Source organism: Aquila chrysaetos, chromosome 1 (assembly GCF_900496995.4).
Source record: "Aquila chrysaetos chrysaetos chromosome 1, bAquChr1.4, whole genome shotgun sequence".
Classification (NCBI taxonomy): domain Eukaryota; kingdom Metazoa; phylum Chordata; class Aves; order Accipitriformes; family Accipitridae; genus Aquila; species Aquila chrysaetos.
Genome location: NC_044004.1, coordinates 6,933,604 through 6,953,728, shown reverse-complemented (window position 1 = coordinate 6,953,728; position 20,125 = coordinate 6,933,604). Strand labels below are relative to the sequence as shown.

The 20,125-nt window shown below is 43.7% G+C and overlaps 1 protein-coding gene across 3 annotated transcripts in view; it reads right to left on the bottom strand.

Annotated features, from left to right (window-relative positions):
* Positions 1–13,357: 13,357 nt before the first annotated feature.
* FGFRL1 (fibroblast growth factor receptor like 1) overlaps positions 13,358–20,125 on the bottom strand; it is a 184,865-nt gene continuing 178,097 nt past the window's right edge. For all 3 annotated transcript variants that reach the window (XM_030022304.2, XM_030022311.2, XM_030022296.2), the window contains one exon: positions 13,358–17,936. In XM_030022304.2, coding sequence (XP_029878164.1) covers positions 17,527–17,936 — 410 coding nt within the window. In that variant the 3' untranslated portion in view covers positions 13,358–17,526. The remainder of the gene's footprint in view (positions 17,937–20,125) is intronic.

Below are 20,125 nucleotides of genomic sequence, written 5' to 3'. Positions count from 1 at the left end.
GAACCCTATTTTGGATGGAAAAGCTTCAGTTCCAGCTCCAGAAACATGCTAGCGTCAGGGGACTGACCAAGTTATAATTGAATCTCTTTGTGTTATTGGTCCCTTGGCCTTCCTAAGCTGAAGCAAGCTACATTTGATTTCTTTGGCATCGTCTAGCATGTGTACTGCCAGCGCGTTGCCCTTGGTGCCTTGTGTAAGCCAAACTGGCCACTTCTGTGACCTCTTGTTCCTTCTATACATGGAACATATTTCAATGATTTTATAACTCCTCAAATAAGGTCTCTTTTATTCTAATCTGAATGCCCTGTTAACTTGGTTTTGGATCCTCTCCCAGTCTCCAGAATACCTGATCCTTTATATTTTGGATATGCCGGACTGCCTGTTGCTCCAGGTTGTGACAGAGGGTGTCTGGTTCATATACTTCTCCCTTTAGATGTTAGACTGCTTATTCCAGCTACCCATCACCACTTCAAAAAAAAAAAAAAAAAAAAAAAGTGGGAAAAAGAGCATAAACAGCTTCCTTCAAAATTCTCACTGCAAAAGCTGCCCATCAGTTCGCGTGTGCTGTCTCATCAGCTAGCGAAAGCAAAAAGTCCCTCTTGTTGCTCAGACCAGCTTGTCCAGTCGATGTTAAGTGGACAGCTTTTGAATCTAGAAAGCTCAGTGTGGGTTGTTTCAACAGAGGTCTAAGGGCAATGTCTGAGGCACAGGGCTACAGAGATAAGGATCTCCCAAGCAGTGCAGGAAACTGGCATGAGAAAAGCCACATTTCCTGGAAACTGGTTTGTCAGAAGCCAACCTCCTTGCAGGAACATTTGGGAAGGGAAGAATCTCCAGACTAAACATTTTAAAAATATACTTTTCAATTTGCCATAACGCGCTCTTTTGCTCTCTCTCTTTTTTTTCCCTTAAATGAAGAATTTCTTTTGGTTCTAAAGCACCTTTGAAATTGCAGTACACTAAGCTTTTCAAATTTTTTTCACTATCTTTAGATATCAGAATTGAAATAAACTGTTCCCATAAGCTTCAGGTTAAAAATTTCAGTGGAACCAATCTGAAACTGGATGGGGAGAGCTTGGCGTGCAGAGTTTTACTTGTTGTTCTTATTTATTACAGGAGGGGAATAAAAAAAGCTCTGAAACCTTTCACAGGATAGGGAACAATTTTCCTACTCACTTGTGGGGGCCGAGATCTCCAGGCAGAGCTGCTCTCACAGCAAACCAGCCCTGGTGAAGGTTTCTTCCCATCAACAGATGGAGAGGAAATACTCCCCTCTCAAATATAAACTGGTCATGGAGGGTATAATAAAAACTGGGGGGTAGATTAAGCCAAAGTGATTGACTCTTTCTCTCATTCTCAAGTCAGCTTCCTCCTCTTCCTCCAAATTAACTTGTTTCTTTGTATATCTCCTGCTTAGTATTAAGCATGCAAGCTGTAGCTCCTGTGGTGGTGGAAGATAAGGGTGCAGTTATATTAAATTATAGCAATTGACCCCAAACTTCTCCTGCTTTTTACAGTCTTATGGTTGCTTTTGACTTCTCCTTCTCTCCCTGGCCTTGGCCATTTATTGCTTGAACTTCACCCCCAAAAAGGCCTCTTAAATCCTGAAACAGCCTCTTGTGCCTCTCTCATCTGCAAATTTTCCAGTTGAAGCATTCCAGAGCACGCTAAACTGGATATCTTTTAGAAAAGCCTCCCAGAGGGAAGATGCAAGTGTTTCCCCCTGCTCTACCCCCACTTCTCTTCACACCATTTTTTTAATGGTTTGAACTCTGGGCTGTATCATCTCTGCAGCCAGGAAATTATCCAGGAATTCAGCATAAATACATTCAGCAGCATGTGGGTTCCTATCAGTTTCTTTGCCATGCTCTACTGCAGCAGTCAGGAGAAAACGGTGGTTTCAGCAGAAAAAAAACGCAAGATGAGCAGCCCCAAGTGCCTTGCTGGTCCTCTTCTGTGATGTTGGGAGGTGCTTAGCAAAGGCTACTCGACATCCAAGGCTTCAGCTTCATTAGGGACATGACTGATGAGTTTCCAAAGGGTCATGAGGTCTTGGGAGTGCGGACAAGACTGTCTGCCACCCTCGTAAGCTTTTACAAAACCAATGTCAACCTCTCTTCAGGTGTTACCATGAAAGTATGTGGTTACTTCTTAATTTCTTGTCCCTCATGAACTTGCTTTTGCACTCAGATTACTACAATACAGTTTTTTCTTCTTATTGCCTGTCTCAAGCTTTCAGTCAGGAAGAAAGCTACTAGTCGGGAGCCAAGGAGACTTTGCCAAGACAGCACACCATTCACTAGCCCAGGAACAACAGCCGAGGCAAAATGGAGCCCAGGCTGATAGCTGACTGCCCCTACATCTGCCAGGACAGTAAACAGAGGAAATTGCTCCAGGTAGCAGATACGACTGGACAACTCCAGGCTGTGCTCCAAAAGTTATGCCATATTGGCAGAGGATGACTCAATGCCATGTGAGTGCCATCCTGTGCACTGGGAGCAGAGGCTGCTTGCAGAAATCCCTGCCATGATTTACATCCATAATCCTGGGCAGTGGAGAAGCTGGGGTTCTCGTGGGAGTCCTGTGACCAGCCAAAATTACGGCAATGAAGAACGTTCAACAAACAGGACAGGTCAATTAAGGCTTCAGTGAAGTCCTACGAGCAGTAGGAAAATATTTCTAAAGGTCCTTCTAAAATCCAACTTGCCTTTTCAGCTCTACACCTTTTTCTTTGCAGAGAGAGAATTTTTCTGGGCACTATCGCAAGGATGGTCCCAAAGGGGCAAGGAAGTGTGAAGGGCTAAGAGGAGGTCAGGGACAGAGACAGATGGCAACGTGAGACTGCTCTGGACCAGAAATACAAGACAACGTGGAATGGCAAGGACTACATACCTTACCCTAATGTCCCTAATGTCCCAATTATCCAAGTAAGGATAATATCCAGGATTTCCAAGCCAACTCCATTCAGAAATATGAAAAATAGAGAATTGCAATCAAGCTATCCTTACACGTCACTGATGTTCTGAAGCTTAAAATAATAGCCTGTAATCCCAAGTGAGGAAGTAATTACTAATTATAAATGTAAAATAGAAAACACATTTAAAAAAAAATCCCAGTTCCTCTTTCCTTTTCTCACAAATCATTCCCTGAATTTTGTACAAGTCTTTGCTATTCATAAACCTTCATTAAAAATTCTGAGTAATAACTTTCAGGCAGCGGGATGCCTGTGAATTGCTCTCTTAGATTAGTCTACAAAATTTCCCAGTAAGAGATGGCCACACTGACATTTGCAGTGTCAGACTGGCCAGCTAAACCTTCCAGCAGTATCTGCATAATGCTGTAAAATGAACTGTACTACAGCATGCAGTGTGCTAAAGGCTGAATGAAATTATTCTCTTGTCAGAAATGAGTGGTTAAGGAGATGCAAACATTTTAAGAAATCCCCAGTGGCTGCCCCGTGCGTTTGCAAATATGTTATTTAATTATTTCATGGGCTCTGGGTTGCTATGGGAACTTGATGAACTTGGAGAGACACAACAAAATGAGGCCCTTCCACTTGGGACCATGATGTCTTTGGTCCCAAGCATTTCAAGATGTACTGTAATTATTTAAATGCCAGCAGAGCAGTGATATCATGCAAAGACATGACAGATCACACTTTTCTCATATTAGGAGAGAGGGCTGGAACATGTGAATATGTGTACAGGAGTCTGTTTGTAATGAAACTGCCATTATGGGGCCCTTGTGTGCTTGCAGTCTCATTTCATCGAGTTAAGAGTACTCACTTTTCTTAATGCTTGCTTAATGTGTTTACTTAAATATATTTAATAGCCTATGGAGTCCGTTTCCATTTACTGTTGGACTTGCTTAGAGTGTCATAGTGGCAAAGCTGCCTAAAATACCCGTGAAAGACATCGGTAATGATAACTTATTGATAACATATTGAAAGCGCTGAGGAATGCACGTTCAGGATGTAAGAGGGCAACCTTCAGTTTTGTAATGAAAATAAGTAAATGTGGAAAACTGTGGGGATATATTAAAATAGAGCAACCAGCCAGGAGAGTAACAAATTACTCTATGTACCCAAAGGGAAAGAGTGAAGAGGTCCAGTTTCTTTTTTCAGATGTTGCTCATTGTGGAAGCAATAGATGCCCAGTTTGGAAAAAAACGTAATAACAGTACAAGATATTGCTCTCTGTGCTCCCTGTTCACCATCTGACCTCATCACTATTGCATTCCTGGCTGCAAAACAGCTCAGCTTCAAGGAAAAGACTGGACAGCTCTCAAGAAAGCCTATGACCTGGTGGTTAGGACACTCTCTTAGTCTGAAGGAAAGGAAGGTTTAGTGTCCCTTGGTCTCAACCATCACCTCTTTCCTCCTAGATGAATGCAGTAGCATGCGAACAGCAGCCGCTACCAAGAGCCAAGGTAGCGGCTGTCCTGACCGCGCTCTGGGACCTTCTCTGGGAGACCTTGGGTTGACGTGGCTGACCGGCTGAGACTGCGATGGAGCTCTAGTTGGGAGATTGCCACCTCGTTTTACCATAACGGGCTCTTCTGGCCATGTCTGAGGACTAAAGATAAGCATCTAGGGAAATTTCAGGCAAGGTTGCAGCAGCTATTCTCGTTTATAGGTCAGTATACAGGAAACTTCTTGCTCGGTCACCTGGGGGAAGAGAGGCAGCAGAAGAGGCTAAAAGCCTTGAAGCAGAGGCACCAAGTAATTGAGAATCCACCCTTAAATTCCAGGAACGGCAAGGGGATTTTGCACTCACCGCTTCTGTGTTTCGGTACCAGGGGTCTTGTTATTCCTGCTAGAGACATCTATAAGTTAGAAAAGCAGGTTCTGGCGGCAAGAGACACAATGATCTCTTCAGAAGGGTCCCAGCTGCCTTTCCCTGTTCAGTGTCACTCATACTGCCGGGCCTGGGGAGCCAGTGCTCATGCATGTAAAATCACTCTTTTTAATTTTCTGTTTCTGTAACATGACCTATTACTATACTACATCTTCACGAGGCAGAGCTGTCTGGAGAACATCTGTTGCAGTCCCAGCTGTTCGGGTACTTCCTCCGTCTGATGTTTCAGCCCTGATATGTGCAAATCACTGACAGTAATACATCCCCCAGTTCCTCCTACAAATCCTATTTTCTCTGTTCTCACAGGAGAATGGGGGGAAAAAAAGATACTTTGCATGGTTAAATTTGGGCTAGATGCTTTATTCTCACCAAATCACACCAGTAGGGTCATTGTGGACTGACTCATACCAGACAGACAGTAAAAACCATCCCAGTGTTTATTGCCTTTGGAGCCTATATAATTAAAGCTGCCCACCTGCTCCTGAATTTTGCTGTCATTTTTTGATGCTATGGGCAATCTGATACTCAGTTATTATCATAAACTATGTTAAGCTCTACCCACTATGGGGTTTATGACAACAATCCTTGAGAAAACTGTAATCCTCTGTGCTCAAGTATATCTCCTTGTTATAATGCTCATGATTCTTGGCTTGAGATGATGGCAGATGATGGCCACGAAAGACTTCCAAATATGGGTCCTGGCAACTTGCTCTCTCCCTAGCTTGCCTGCGTTAGATGAAGGCATTTTCAGCCCATCTCTTCCAGCCTTTCAGCACAGCCGTCATTCCTGTTCCAGGACGCACAACTGAGAGATGTGATAGCCTGCCCCAGGGTAATAGTGCCCGTCTCATCTCCAAAGCCATCCTGCACATATCTGCTGAGGGTCCGGGGGGAATCAAGGTGGCTGCAAGGAGGTGGGGGAGCTGGGGCGTCATCCGAACAGCTCTCGTGCAGCTTCACCCTGGACTTTGGAAGAAAGTCACTTACCTCCTTTCCCTGTCTGCTCCACAAGTCTTGTTTTCATCCCCAGGCAAAAGCAAGCATCGGGATGCCTAGCTGAGGGTGCTCAGTAAGTCAAGACTTGGGGCAATTTACAGGGCTTTGGCTGGAAAACTTGCAGGCACCAGAGTGTACGGAGCTCTTCTCCCACACCTTGAGTGAGAGTTACAACCACCAGATTGTCACATTAAAGGGTGGCAAATCTTCTGGGTGTGTTTCAAAAGGAAACTACTTGGATTTTGAGAGAAGAGTTGTATAGAAGAGCACTCCAGGCTGTGGGTGCCATGCAGACTGATGGACTTTGGGTGCTTCCAGTGTCCAATATTTCCCCTTGGAAAAATGGGAATTACTGACTAGTCCTCCTTACACAGTGCACAGGCATTGCCAGAGGCAAAGACCGAAACATGTCTCCAATGCTCAACATTTAATCCACTACATTTAAAAGAAAATCTAACTTCCGAGCTTCAAATACTGTGGAATAACCTTGGGACATCAACTTACAGTATTACAAATAATACAACCATGGGACAGCTCAAATATTGAACAGTCTTGGAAACAATAAAATGGGTTTCCCTATCACCCAATACTGGTGGCACATATATTAAAGCAGCCATCATAAAATGATTACTGTAACTTCATGATTGAAACCAGCAATAACATGTTTGGTCTCTGTAAACTCTCTTCATTGGTTTCTGAAAAATTAAAAAGCATCAAGAATATACCTTTATACTAAAATTTTTTAAATGGTACAAACACTGAAGGTTTTGGAAATTCAAATTTTTTGTGACTTATTTTAATTCTGAATAACCAGACATCCAAAATTTAACACCACATTGTTACAAAAAATCTACCTCTGCTATAGTTTTCCCTGTACTGGTGCCTCCAGCTGCAATCTCAACAATGAAAAACTATCAAGATTAACAATCCAAACACGTTTCCTAGACAGTCTGGTCACCCATAATTGTTGGAAGCAGCCACTTCTCTTCACTGCCAAAATATTGTCTATCATTTGTTGCCTGATACAAGTCCTGATCTAAGTCCTGGAGGGACTTATCAGTGTTTATTAAATAATTTGAATCTGCTTGGTAAAGCTTTCATTTAATGCTAGTTGAAATGTGAATTATTTATCATTTTTTTTTCCCCTCAGCTTTCTTAAGGACAGCACATGGTCTTTGATAAAACTTTTGAATGCTGGATGTGCATGAGCTGGAACCACACACAACTAACTTTCCATAGCAGCTGTAGGACAAAGGTTTGATGTTGACACATCTTGCACAGTTCCTCCAGGATGGTGCAAAGCAAAGTTTCCCTTCATATTTCTCTTGCACATACTTGCCCAGAAAAAAAGAAAAAAAAAAGACATTTCTCAGTGCTGATGACAGGAGTTGTCAGAAAGCTGCTAGCTTCATAAGGGAAATGAGCTCCCAAGAAGTCCAACATAAGACTCCCAGTGACTTCCATGAGGCCAAGTTCAACCCAAACCACTCTGACGGCCTCACCCAGTGGCTGGGGAAACAGCTCCACTTTTTAGACTGTGTTTTAGGAGAAACAAGCATAAGTCAAGACTGTGGAATAACAAACCAGCTGTGCCTTCCACTGACTGAGAAACTGAGCTCAGTGCTGAGACACAGCCACCCCAGTACGGCCTCCAGTATCTTTACTCTGTCACCAGCTCAGGTTTGGGAAATAATTGACCTTGGTCTTGGGTTGCTACCCCTGATGCTCTGAAAGACAGTAGATGTCCTGTTATTTCCCTGTGCCAAAGAAGCACTACTAATAAAATGAGGAAGGTGATGGCTTTGAACAGACATTGGTGCATGGATCCAAGTCCAAATCTCTGCTCTTCCTGCTTTAAAAAAACCTTTCCATTTCTCTGTATTTCAATGTCTCTTCTATACAGTGAGAATAGTTATTGCTATAATTCACAGGGATGTAGTGAGACTAAATGGGCAAAGGTGTCTGGAGTGCAGACGCTCTGGAAATGGAGAGAGGCACTCAGTCATTTACCTACACAATGTATATCATCTTTTCTCCTAAAATTATTTAATAAGTAGGTCATTTTTAAATGCCATTTTGATCTTGTTTTGTCCATGTGATTTTCTGCCTTTTGGCTTGTAGGTACCAGTTCTAGCAAAGATGGCAAATCACATTAAAGGCTGCAGGGACTGTCACTTTAAATGCCGACCGCAGAGTCGTGTTTGCACAGCAGTACTGTCAAGGAACCAAAAAGCAAGTGTAAACAGAGTTGTGCTGACTTTATGGCCCCTTACAAATCTTTTCTGGCATATGGGAGTATTAGGCCTTAAGACACCAAAACGAGAGAAAAGTGTTTTATCACTTCTCTATGATATCGGGTTGAACCTGTCCTTACATGCAGCCTCTATTGTGCACGCACATTTGGAAGAGAGTTTCAGATAAACATCAAAACGCGCCTCTTCTGATGTCAAGCGGGAGAGCTCTTTGCTGTTATTGAACCATGACAGAGGGCAGCTTGTGTTCCTTGGCAGCGCAGGGCTGGGGCCAGCAAACGGCGGCTGGAGCCGTGCGATGAAAGCTGGGGCTTGTACCAGCAGGCAATCCCACCCTGCACGCCTCTCCCCGCTGATTCTTTCATTTTGTTTCCTATTCCGATGGGCAGGGAGAGTTCAGGAGAACGCCAGCCTCCGTGGGATGCGGCAGGACGCAGCAGCATAAGGAAAGTCACAATTATTTGCTGTGGCCTCTACCAGATTTGGGCAAATTGAAGGTAGATGGACACTTCACCACTTTGCTGCATATTTTTGTAAATTTCCAACATTGTATTTCAGTGCCAAAGCCAGGTTCATCCTTTTGGTTTATGGTACCTGGATGACAAATTTAGCTTATCTCGTTGGCTTCAGTGGAACAGTAAACACTATTGGGCGTCTTCTCTCCACCCAGAAACCAAACCACTTTGGGAAGTGCCAGTTTCTCTTCCCTATTTAAGGAAGCTCACGAACGCTCTGTGCCTAACTTTGCTACCTCGCTAAAGAAGGACGAAGCCAGGCCTTAAAACACATCCTTATTTCTCTTTGAAATCCAAGCAAGGCAAGAACATGCTTTGAATGAAAGATGTGCTGCAGTGAACTGCTCAAGAGAAATTGCCTGTTAGAGTGGGCATTGAGTGCTCTGTTTCGTCCTGGGTCTGGGGGGAGCACCCCGCCGCAGCCCCCGGCTGCCTCCCGGGCTCCAACCCATGCCAACCGGCCAAAGCAATGACTTGATCTTACCCTGGAAACCTCCTGCAACATGTCACTTCTCCCCCTCTTTTTTAATTGCTCCTCCTTACCATTCACAACCTCTCTTTTCACATTCACTTCTTGTCTTAGACAGCATTAGTGAAAATATTAACATTTCAAATTTTCAATATTAACAACATGAATATTGAAGTAACTCAGCAAAATTTGCCTTAAACCCTTACCCAGGTCCTCAGCAATATTTCAGATCCCAGCTCCCATTGGTTTCAGGATCTGGGCCTCCATCCTTATCTCTCTGATTAAATCATTAGCTTTAAAATCCCTCACCATTTTCAACCCGATAATAATGCACAGGAAAACGTGGCTGTAAGCTTCATGAATATTTATTTTTTCAACAGCAAAGGAGCAAGTTTACCTAACAGCTTTGCTAACTGATTGTCTGCAGAACAAGGAAGTTATGGCCATGTTAACGCAAGCAGTAGTAGTTTATTGTTTTAGTAGACACTTCTTTTTCCTTCCTTTTGAATAAACACACTGCAGGGTCTGGGAGGACGTGTGCCAAGAGCATTACTGAGCACAGCAACAGCCGAACAAAGCGCGGCAAAAGCACAATCCTAATCATAACAGAGCAAGCAAGTATTGTTACAAATGTTCTCTTTAGTATGGAAATGAGCCAGGGGTAATAAAAACACCATAAAAATGTCAAAATGACCGATCACCATGAAGCACTGGCCTTTTTATAACCAAAACTTGCAATGAACTTAAAAAAATTCCTGTGTTAAGACCAATGCCATTTTTACTTAACTTTATTGTTCGACTTATCCTCACTTCGCTGCACAGTTAAATAATTGCAGAAGAGAACTTCAGAAGGGAATCAGTAAAGATCTGATTGATATTAAATGGCATTCAAGCATGATTGTGGACTCTGCATGGAAAAAAACTGTTAACCAGGACATTAACATTAACACTGCTACTGCCTCTTTATGAGAATATGGGGCATATTTAGGTACTAATTGTTTGAACAGCAGCAATAAAACATAATGCTTAATAACATACAAATGAAGAGCTGCGTAACTCGTGTAATTCCATCAGAAAACGCTCAGGAACAGCAGCTTGACTTTAATTACTCAGATCAAAGGAAAAAAGGCATTTTGAAGTCTGGTCTAAAGTGTTATTTATTACTCCTCTCACTAAAGCATAGATCAGCTCAGATAGAAATAGCACTTTGGACTGGATTTGGTTAGTGAAAGTTGGAAAAAAAAGAATATTCATTGCTTTGCTGATGTCCATGTATATTGGGGGATATGTTAAAACCTAATTACAACAGACTGGCAGAAAGGAAAAAGGAAAAGAAAGAAAAAGTGTAAAAGCTAAAATAAGGACAAATAAAGGTCATGGCTCCATGTATTGCTCTCAGAGACCTGAAGCTGGTAAATACACACAAAGGTGCCTCGGCTAAAGACAAAATGTAAAATGGGCATCCTCTTTCCTCCAGGTTCCACTCTATACATAGACAATATGTATGTGCCACTTAACAGTCAATGTAACACCAGTATTTTAAATACGGTTTTATCAGCCATTACTTCCTATTTTCAACTACAATAATCCACATCTTTGGTGAGGGGTTTTTTGACATTTGTAGCAAACTTTTAAAAGCTGAGAATCTTGGCCCAAGAAATGCTTTGCTGGTAAGATAAGGTCAAGAGAAAGTCTGGAAATACCTACAGCCTCCTAATTATTAGCATTTTCTTGCAGGTCCAGAATACAGAACCGACCTGGCAGGTGGCCTGGGTGCATCCCAGCAGATTTGGATGACAGCCCCTAACACTGGCCAGTACCTTCATGCCTCCAGTACCTTCATGCCTCATTTCTTCCTCTGAAATTGTTGCTGAGATCTATAGGTGAAACCCACTCTGTAAAGCTAGGCGTTTTTGTGACTATGCTCATCACACCCTCACTACATCCATCGATCTACAAACACGAGTGCTCTCCCTATGGATCTAATATCCATTGGGATCCCATGCATGTAGGAGACCCGCAGGGTCACTTTGGCCAAACTGTACAACCCAACATACAACTCCTCATGTCTGAATGAATGTCCCGGGGGGAACTCTGTCCACCCCAGGGCAAGGGCAGGGCAGGATCGTGGCTGGCTCCCATGCATGGCAAAAAGGGAGTTGACGATACTTACACCAGTAACGAGTTTATGCAACTGAGCAGGCCATTAATCGCATGTGTTTACATTCAAATTCACATGTAAATCCTTCATGACACTAACTGCGGTGAATCCAGTAAGACTTTCTAAAACGCTGATAGCGTAGAGGAGTGGGGGGGTGTACATACAGGGCTGCGCTGCTGTTTACACAGGGGGTTTCTTGCAGATGCAGTAAATGTCAATGCACAGCCTCAGTTTATATAAATAACGCCATTACTGTAGTAATAAGCCGGAAAGTGCTGAGATCACATACTCAGAGTCCGGAGCGTGCAGCCAGAGCGAGGCTGCCATGTGCCAAATGTTGCTGTAAGGTCTGCAGTGCACGTGTGCAGCTACGGCGCTCGCCAGGAGCAGCACGGCCGGGTGCAGGGGACCTGCGCTTGCATCTCCTTTTCTCTGCAGCTCAACTACATTTCTTTAGGGCCAGAAGAGACCACTAGATGACCCCATCTGGACTAGATGTATCCCTTTATCTTAATCATATTCCCAAAATCTTGCATCCAACCAAAACACTCTGTCCACAAAGCACTCACCTTGTTCTGAAGACTTTGAGAGGTGCAGTATCTAGCCCTTCCTTTGATAGCTCCTTCCAAAATGTGTGCATTTCCCATTTAAATGTGTCTGGCTTCACACTCTGGCAATTAACTCCTGTCACATCTTTCTCTGCCAATGGGCCAGCCAGAACAAAGATGTAAAAACTTTGCAATGACTCCATGCGTCCGACTGATTTCCCAATGGACATTGCAGGGATTTTTTTCTCGCTGGCATCTGCAAGAGCTGGAACGGGCTCTGTGTGTGGGATAATCATCAACTTCAGGTAATTTGGAGTCCTAGGCACACTCAGCGTACCCCATGTAGGCAGAGGTGATGCCCAGATAGGAAAGCCATGATAAATTCCCCATTAACCTTTGACCGCCTCCCAGTCTTTGCTCACTGCTATAACTCCCCCGGGGCTTTATTCCAGTATTTCAAACCTCTGAAGAGTTTCAGACAGCCACAGAAATGGAGCCGACAGAGAAATATTTCCTCTTTCCCACCCCAAGTGTGCAATTTCTGCGTAGGGCTCTTTGGGTCTGAGGTCCAGGTCAGGTCAAGATGAAGTTTGGGTGCGGGCCAGCTTTTCTGAACTTAAGATGTCACAGCTTGGATGTTTGCTACCTCGGGTGTGAGACACTCACACATTTGCCTCGAAGGGGTGGAGGTACTGGGCTTGACCTTGAAATCCCTGCTCTACTCCAGGCACTGGAGTTTGGCCATAAGTTCCAGGGACCCCAGAATTTCATCTTGCTAATTGCAGTTTGGCTCCTAGTGCAACTACGGCATTTGGCTCTAGCAGTGAAGAGATCAAAAATAGACCCGTTTCACTAAAAAACAGAAACCTTTTCCAAACCATTTGAAAACTAATTCTTCTGCTAGATTCACAGCACCTATACAAAATATCAGACCAAGTTGTGGTGCAAAGGTATTTTTGTAATATTGTCTGTTTTGCCTTGCCAGCACATATTCCTGATGTGCACTAACACACACATATTCACACCCTCACACACACAGCCATCCTTCCCTTTGAAACATAGGTTTACAGAACTCTATCATCTATTAACACAATTCCAGGCTTTTATTCCTTTTCTTCTGTAACTTTTATTACACAGCCACAGACATAGACATGCTCTGCCATCCTGTCTCATTTTGATACCATATTTGCCACTGATTGAAAATCACATAACACTTTTTATTTTCAATGTCTGATAAAAGTTTTCAGTTTGAAAGGGGCCAACTGTACAAAGATTGTCCATACGAAGTTTAAAAATGCCACACATAAACTGGCATGTAAGGCCATGTTTGATCTGTAATGCAAATAAAATAAACAAAGATGTTGAGTTTTAAGCCTAAAATTCCTTTGATATTTGAAGCCCTATGGCTTTAAAAGTACAACTGCCTTCTGTATCACAGCCTGGCATGTACTTTTATACGCCTGTATGTATATGTATACATATACCTAAAATTAAAAACTTCCATGTTCAAAATAGGGTCAGTAGCTAATGGCAAGACTATGGTTTTCTTTAAGCACCCTCTATTCATGATCGAAGATGAGTCCAAATCTTGTCCCACTGAAGAAAAACAAATTCAAACATGAGCAGGACTTGGATGAATTTATTTAGACTAAGGAAGACTTTGCAATACATGCAAGGCACAATCAAGCCCTAAAAATAAATGACATGCAGTAGAGCATGGGACAGAGTGACTCTTAAGAGCACTTACAGGTACTCTGTGGAGGTAAAATAATTCCTCAAAAATGCAAAACCCACCCAGGCACAGCAGGCCAGCACAAGGCCCAGACAATATATACAGCCCCTCTTAAATAGGGCATAGGATGGTATTTTCCTAGGGGGGAAATTTTACATGAGTTTGGGTGCCCAACAGGAGATGCTCAAGAGGGAGCCAATACCCAAGGCAGGATGAAAACCCCACACTTTCTGCAAATCAAGATCTTTATGGCGTCTCACATGGCACATCCAAAACCAGAGCTGTCTTTTCAGCGCCATGGCTGGGAGCTGCAGCTGTGCTTGGCTGTTGCAGCGTCCACACTGGGTGGTTTACTGCAGTGTTTGCCTTTGGGGACCTCTCTGTCAGCATCACTAGAGACTTCTATCTAAAGACAGGAGCTTTAAAGGGTGGGAAGAGGCCACTCCTTCTGCTTGAGCCACCTGGCAATAGGTAAAGTTTTTGACAGCATGATACACCACTACGGAGCTGGATCTCAAAGGGTAGAAGGCACCAGTGGAGAGCGTTATGCTCAGCGTGGAAGATTGTGCTGCATGGGAAATGGAAGATTGCTTCTCTTAATCCGCTAACCCTCTTTCTGAGGGTCAGCAGTGAAGCTGCCATTTGTAAAAGTGCTGTAAGACAGTCTCTTAGGATTTGCTTAGAGCTGGACCGTACAAAACCAGTGTTCACCTCCACCTTTGAAACTGGTATCAGGTATTTGAAACTGGTAACAGCATGTGTTAGAAATATCCTTTCGCTGCAGCACCAGCTCGGAAAGCAGAAAAGGGCCACGGGCTTACAGGTGAATCCTGCCCTCTGCTATGCCCCTAACGCTGCTGAAACGTGCGGTACCTTGGGATGTACTGGGTGCAGTAAGTAGCTTCCCATAAGCATGAGATAGGAGATGTAGCCCTTGGTATCTCTGATGGAAACATCCACTTACTGCCTTCTTAAAATAAAGGTGATGCACTTAGTGTATAAAGGCTTTTTAGGGTTTTTTAAATGAAATTACTCAATAAACTACAGCCATCAAGAACTCCTGCCTAAATCATACCTTATATCCGAACAGAGCCCTCAGTGCTCACATTTAAGTCTCCCTGAAGCTGAGAGGATGTATAGAAAGATACCCATGACCTGAATTTAGCTTTTATGGACTTCACAAATTTGTGTTAACGAAGTGTAATTGAACCCTCCTGCTGAAATAATTAGCAATGGGTTGCTTTATTATAACCTCTGCAGGAAGATCATTGTGAGGGACAGTCTTCCTGTAGAGATTGTAACATGGTTTTCCTACTACAGCATACAGGAAAGCAGCAGTGTGCTATGCAGTGCTATATTGCAACAGTGCCAGTTGGTAAACACCATGCGAGTAGGAAGGTCTCCCTCTTGTACTTCCTCTTCTTCCTCCTTCTCCTCCTCCTCCTCCTCCTTCTCTTCCCCAGAGTTACTGGATGACCCCAGCCAGCACCAGCACAGTGGGCAGGGATGGAGCAATTGATCCGGGTGGCTAAGGCAAAAAAGGGACTTTTTGGAGCAGCTTGTGTTGGTGAAGGAAAGCGGGCGCTTACATGCTTTGCTGAATCAGGGTCCCATCTCACAGCGCTACGGCTGAGCAAACAGGGAACTGTTTGGTTTGCTGGTGATTCAAACAAGCCCGCAGAAAAATCACTGCAGGTCAACCCAGAGCAAATACCTTCGGAAACATTCAGAGAAAAGCAAAGCCTAAAGCATTGTTTTGTTTCAGATTAAATGAAGTGTTTCACTTTTAAATGGAGCAGCTAGTTTGTTAAAGAGCTCTTTTGCGAAGCAGGCTTGAGAAGGAAGTAATTTCAAACATAAAAATTGGCATGTTTCAAATTTTCAGGGTTTTTTTACCAGCAAACTTTAAGTGAAACTCAAGTGAACAGCAAACAGTTGCAGCATTGCTGAACTTGGCTTCTGTAAAGAAAATTTTGGCCACTAAAGGGTTGCGTGCCTCTCTGTGGCATGCAGCAGAATGAAGGTGTGAGCCCTCCTGGAAGGGAGCAGCTCCCCACGTGCTCTTCTTACTGCACCCAACTCACCCTCCACTGCCTCCTTCAGCAGCTGCATTTACAAATGAAGTGTTTCACCTACATTTGATATTTTCCCCTCCCAAGCACCCCAAGGCCGAAGTTTATTTTACAGGCTCACAAATTACTATGTTTTGATTTACAAAATTTTCTTTTAAAAAGAAAACCGACTGCAGGTTTGTACTTAAAAAACAAATGCAACCTCCTCCCCCCCCCCCCCCAAAAAAATGCATAGTGAAACAGATTTCTCTGTGAGCAGAGAACTTTGCTACTGAAGATGACAAGGGGTCCATGAGAAGTGATCTGACCACTGCAGACCCTCACAGCCAGAATACAAATGGTGGAAAAGGTCAGTTTCTGATGGAAAGGATGGCACCAGCAGTACCTGAGGTGATGTTAGGAGATTACACATGGCTAGTGTAAAAAGGCATGGAGATGACCTCCAGGTTAGGAGAAGTACAGTTGGTCACATGCTACATTGAGCATATTCTGAGCATGGCATCTATAGAACCTGAAAAAAAAATCTTTATTTTCTTTGATCAAAAATACGTATAGAAATGCCTGTTTTGAGGAAAATATCATACATTTTTTTCTTGTTTAACAAAATAAATTAAATATACATGACTTCTGTTTAAACTCTATATAGAATTACAAAGGTTTTATATTTGCAATTGGATTCATTTCCAGTCCATATAGGTATTTAATATGGTCCTTATTTATTTTCTCTTCTTTCTGTTTTGACTGTTGTTTGAACTGCAATAAAGTTGCATCATTTCCAAAATGTTATCTGAGGGGAGGGGACAACCACACACAACCTAGGTGAATATTTCTCAAATGCGTTTTTTCCTACAAGATTATTATTTCGTTCTCTTTGTTTCTTACTCATTTTTCTAATGTTTTCATGTATTTTGCATTGATGTAGAAAATCCAGTAGCTTTTCACTGTGAGCCATCAGAGAAGGACAGCGTGTTTTGTTTTCTTCACCATCAGCAGTTCAATTATTATTATTATTAATTATTATTATTTCTTAAATATAAATATAAAGGTGTTCTGTACAATGTTCCTCTTTCCTTCTTTCCTTTTTCCTGGCAGTGGCACTGAGTCCTAGGACCAGGGGAGTAGCGCTCTTGTGATTTGTTCTGCAGAACACCCCATGGGAAACACGATGCCTTCAACTTGCAGAAATCGAACCAACCAGCTTCGTTCGCGTTTCAGACCAAATGACCATGATTGAGAAGCATTCAGTGTTTCATGTTGTGAATAGAAAGTAGTTTTTCCGACCCTCTTGTGTTATTTTTTTCCCTGGAAGAGGTGAATTGGTTATGTCTCCTGGTGCTTTGGCACTAAACCTCAGGTACTTCAGAGCTCGAATCACTCAGAGCAGGACAGGTCTGGGGGCTTCCCACCGAAACAAGTGATGTGCAGCAGGCACGGGAACAGCAGTGCCCATCCAGAAAAGCGTTACAGTCACCTCTTGCTCTTCTTGATCCTTTTAGCAACACAAGGAAGGAGGTGGTGGCTCACGTCCCTATGTCCTGTCTCACTCGTTGCCACCTTGATTAAAAAATCTGGAAGTCTCTGCTGTTGGAGATGGCTGCCTCTCTGCTGAGATGTGGAGTTCCTTCATTATTCCTCGGCTACATCCTGATTGCAATAATAAAAAACAAAAAACTCTTTTCTCTCTCTGTCTTTCTCTATTATATATATATTTATATAGATAGATATAGATATATACACATATATATATACACACATACACACACGCATATACAATTATATATATATGTATATATATATTTAAAATTATATATATAATCTTTTCTGTCTGCTTTGCCTATTGCTGGCAGTGTGAGCTGACTTGGAGCAGTCTCTTCTGAGGTACCACGAGGAAAAGCCCGAACGAGCTACTGTACACAGCCGCCCTCTTAGCACTGGTACTGAATGTGCTGGTGCTGATGGACTTTGCCTTCCACGTGCGAGTGGGTGTGGGTGTGGATGTCCGTATAAATCTTTGGGTACATTTTGGATGCCATGGCCGGGGCGAGTGCAGGCCCTTGGGACAATAAATGCTGCTGCTGGGCAACATATTCCTCATAGTTTATGGAGGAGATGCAGTCTTTGTCGGGGACCTGGGAGACGCAGATCCTGTCCCGGGGCTGCGGCCGGTGCACAGGGGCAGCAGCTGGAGGGGAGCAGGGTTTCTTCTTGGTCTGGCAAAGCCACAAGAGGATCGTCCCAAAAATGAAGACAGCTCCGGCAGGGATGCCGATGATCACGGGCCAGGGCAGGCTGCTGGCCGAGGAAGGGGGCACAGGTGCACTCGGAGGCTTGGGATCTGGACATTATGGCAGGGGAGAGAGAGAAAGAGTTAATTAAATGCAGGCAAAGTGGATTCAAAACAGATGTCACACTTGGGCTGGCTTTTGTACAGGCTGTCTGGCAACCCTGCCAGACCAAGTAACAAGGGAGAAATCAAGCCAGCACATGATGTTTGGTAACTGCTTTGCTTTTCAGTGCTCCTGGAAGGACAAGCAACTCATTTTCTCTGGTTTAGGGGTTGGGACAGGAGTCTTCGGGGGATTTTTTAACTTTCTTATCCAAGCTTTAATGGATGCACTAGAGCCAGCCTGAGAGAGTTTCCTAACACCCTCACTCTGCGATGGAGTGGGCTTCGCTGCCCAGATTGGAGAACACAACACGGGACGTGTCAGTAATACCTCCATGTCAGCAGACCAGGAGGCACAATCGGGTGGCGCAGAGCCACGGCACATTGCCCGCTTGCCTCTGCTAGGTGTAGCTGTGTCTGTGTGGGCTTAAGACACTCTTTGGTATTCCTGTCTAGCTCTACTGGAGCTACTCAGCCATGCTCTGCCATGGCAGGCAGCATGAATGTGGTGGTTCGGAGGGGTTGTCTTTGAGTTTCTTGTGTGGCTGGAAGGAAGGCTGAAGGATGGGAAAAACATGAGCTGGTGTCCCCTCCTTGGCGCTCAAGCCATGGAGAACTGAAAGTTCACACGGCATTAGCGTGTCCAACTCCATATGGCAAATCTCCACCAGTCTCCTTGGAGCTGCCGTTGGCTTTCCAAGGGCAGCATATTCAGCTACTGGAGGACATAAGATGCTTCAGACAGCATCTTTCACACCTACCTCCCCTTTCCCCTCTTTGCTGTTGGCAGCCTGTATATCCCTGAGTAGCCAGTCCAGTTTCTCAGTCTGATTTCTTGATTTATAGACCCAAAAGGAGTCCTGGGGTAGGATCCTTGCTATCAAAATCCCCATCTAGATAGCTACCAGCTGGGATTTCCAAAGCCCTGAAAAATACCTAGGCACAGAATTCAGCTTGCAGGGAGACACGCAAGAAACTTTGAAAATCACAGGCCATTCCAATTGCCCAGTGTGTTATGTTCAAGCATATATCACTTAACTTTCAAGCCAAACTTCTTTAAGACACTAATGTCTTTTTCTCTCCTTGACAAATAATCCCACTGCTAGTTTGAAATATTAAATATATACCATGTGGTCTCTTTGAAGTCAGAAGGACCTATTCTGTTGACCTCAATAGACAAAACTTTGATTCACCAACACTGGAAATTACAGAAAAATTTAGGCTGGAAGGGGAGTCTGGAGGTCATCTGGTCCAGCCCCTTGCTCAAAGCAAGACAGGATCAGAGAACCGACCCATCAGCTGACCACGAAAACAACAGTCTTCATGTTGGTTGGGAGAAACGAAAGTGTTTTTATGTTCATCCATGCTGTTCTCTGGAGCTGTCTATGTCAAATCTGGTAGGTTTACAAGCAAAATGGTGTTTTTCTAACTCATGGCCTTGCAACCACACCTTTGCCTCTGAGGGCAAGCTGGGTTCTCCTTCTCCGTCATTGCCAATAACAACAGGCCTGCAGGCTCTGGTTCTGGTATGAGGCCTCATTAGAGTCCCATTTAAATCAATGGTAAGTCTCCCACTGATTTCAGTGGGAGCTGGATCAGACGCTCATAGTTCAGAAACTCCCAGAGGCTTTGAGTTATATACCACCCACGCAGCCTTTGCCTTGGGATTGACAGGCTTTCTAGTTGGAGTTTAGTCCTAAATCTAAGTGATGCAGAAGAAGACACCAAGAGCATTCTCTTACTTGGCAACCCGCTGTCAGTATCTAAATTCAAGCTAGTGACTCTCGATGGCTGCTGAGATGCAGAGCTTTGGCAATCAGTGAGCAGAAGAAGCCATGCTGCCTTAGTTACAGCAGTCATAAGATTTTCCCCACTACCTACACAGAAAACCAGTCCTAACAGCCTGGGAGAGTTAATGATCTCTGTCTTTCACTGGTGTCTTGACTGGAGATGCCCCATTAGACCTGACAGCTAAAATGTTCTGCTATTGGCTCCAGCTCCTGCACTCTCTTAGCTGTGTTGGCCTTGTGGTGGTGAAGGGAAGAAAAAGCAGTTAGATTGATTTTTGTCATAAAACTGGTGGATCTGAAGCTAGATTCACACGGCAAGATGAGGCATAAAGAAATGCCTTTTTCAAG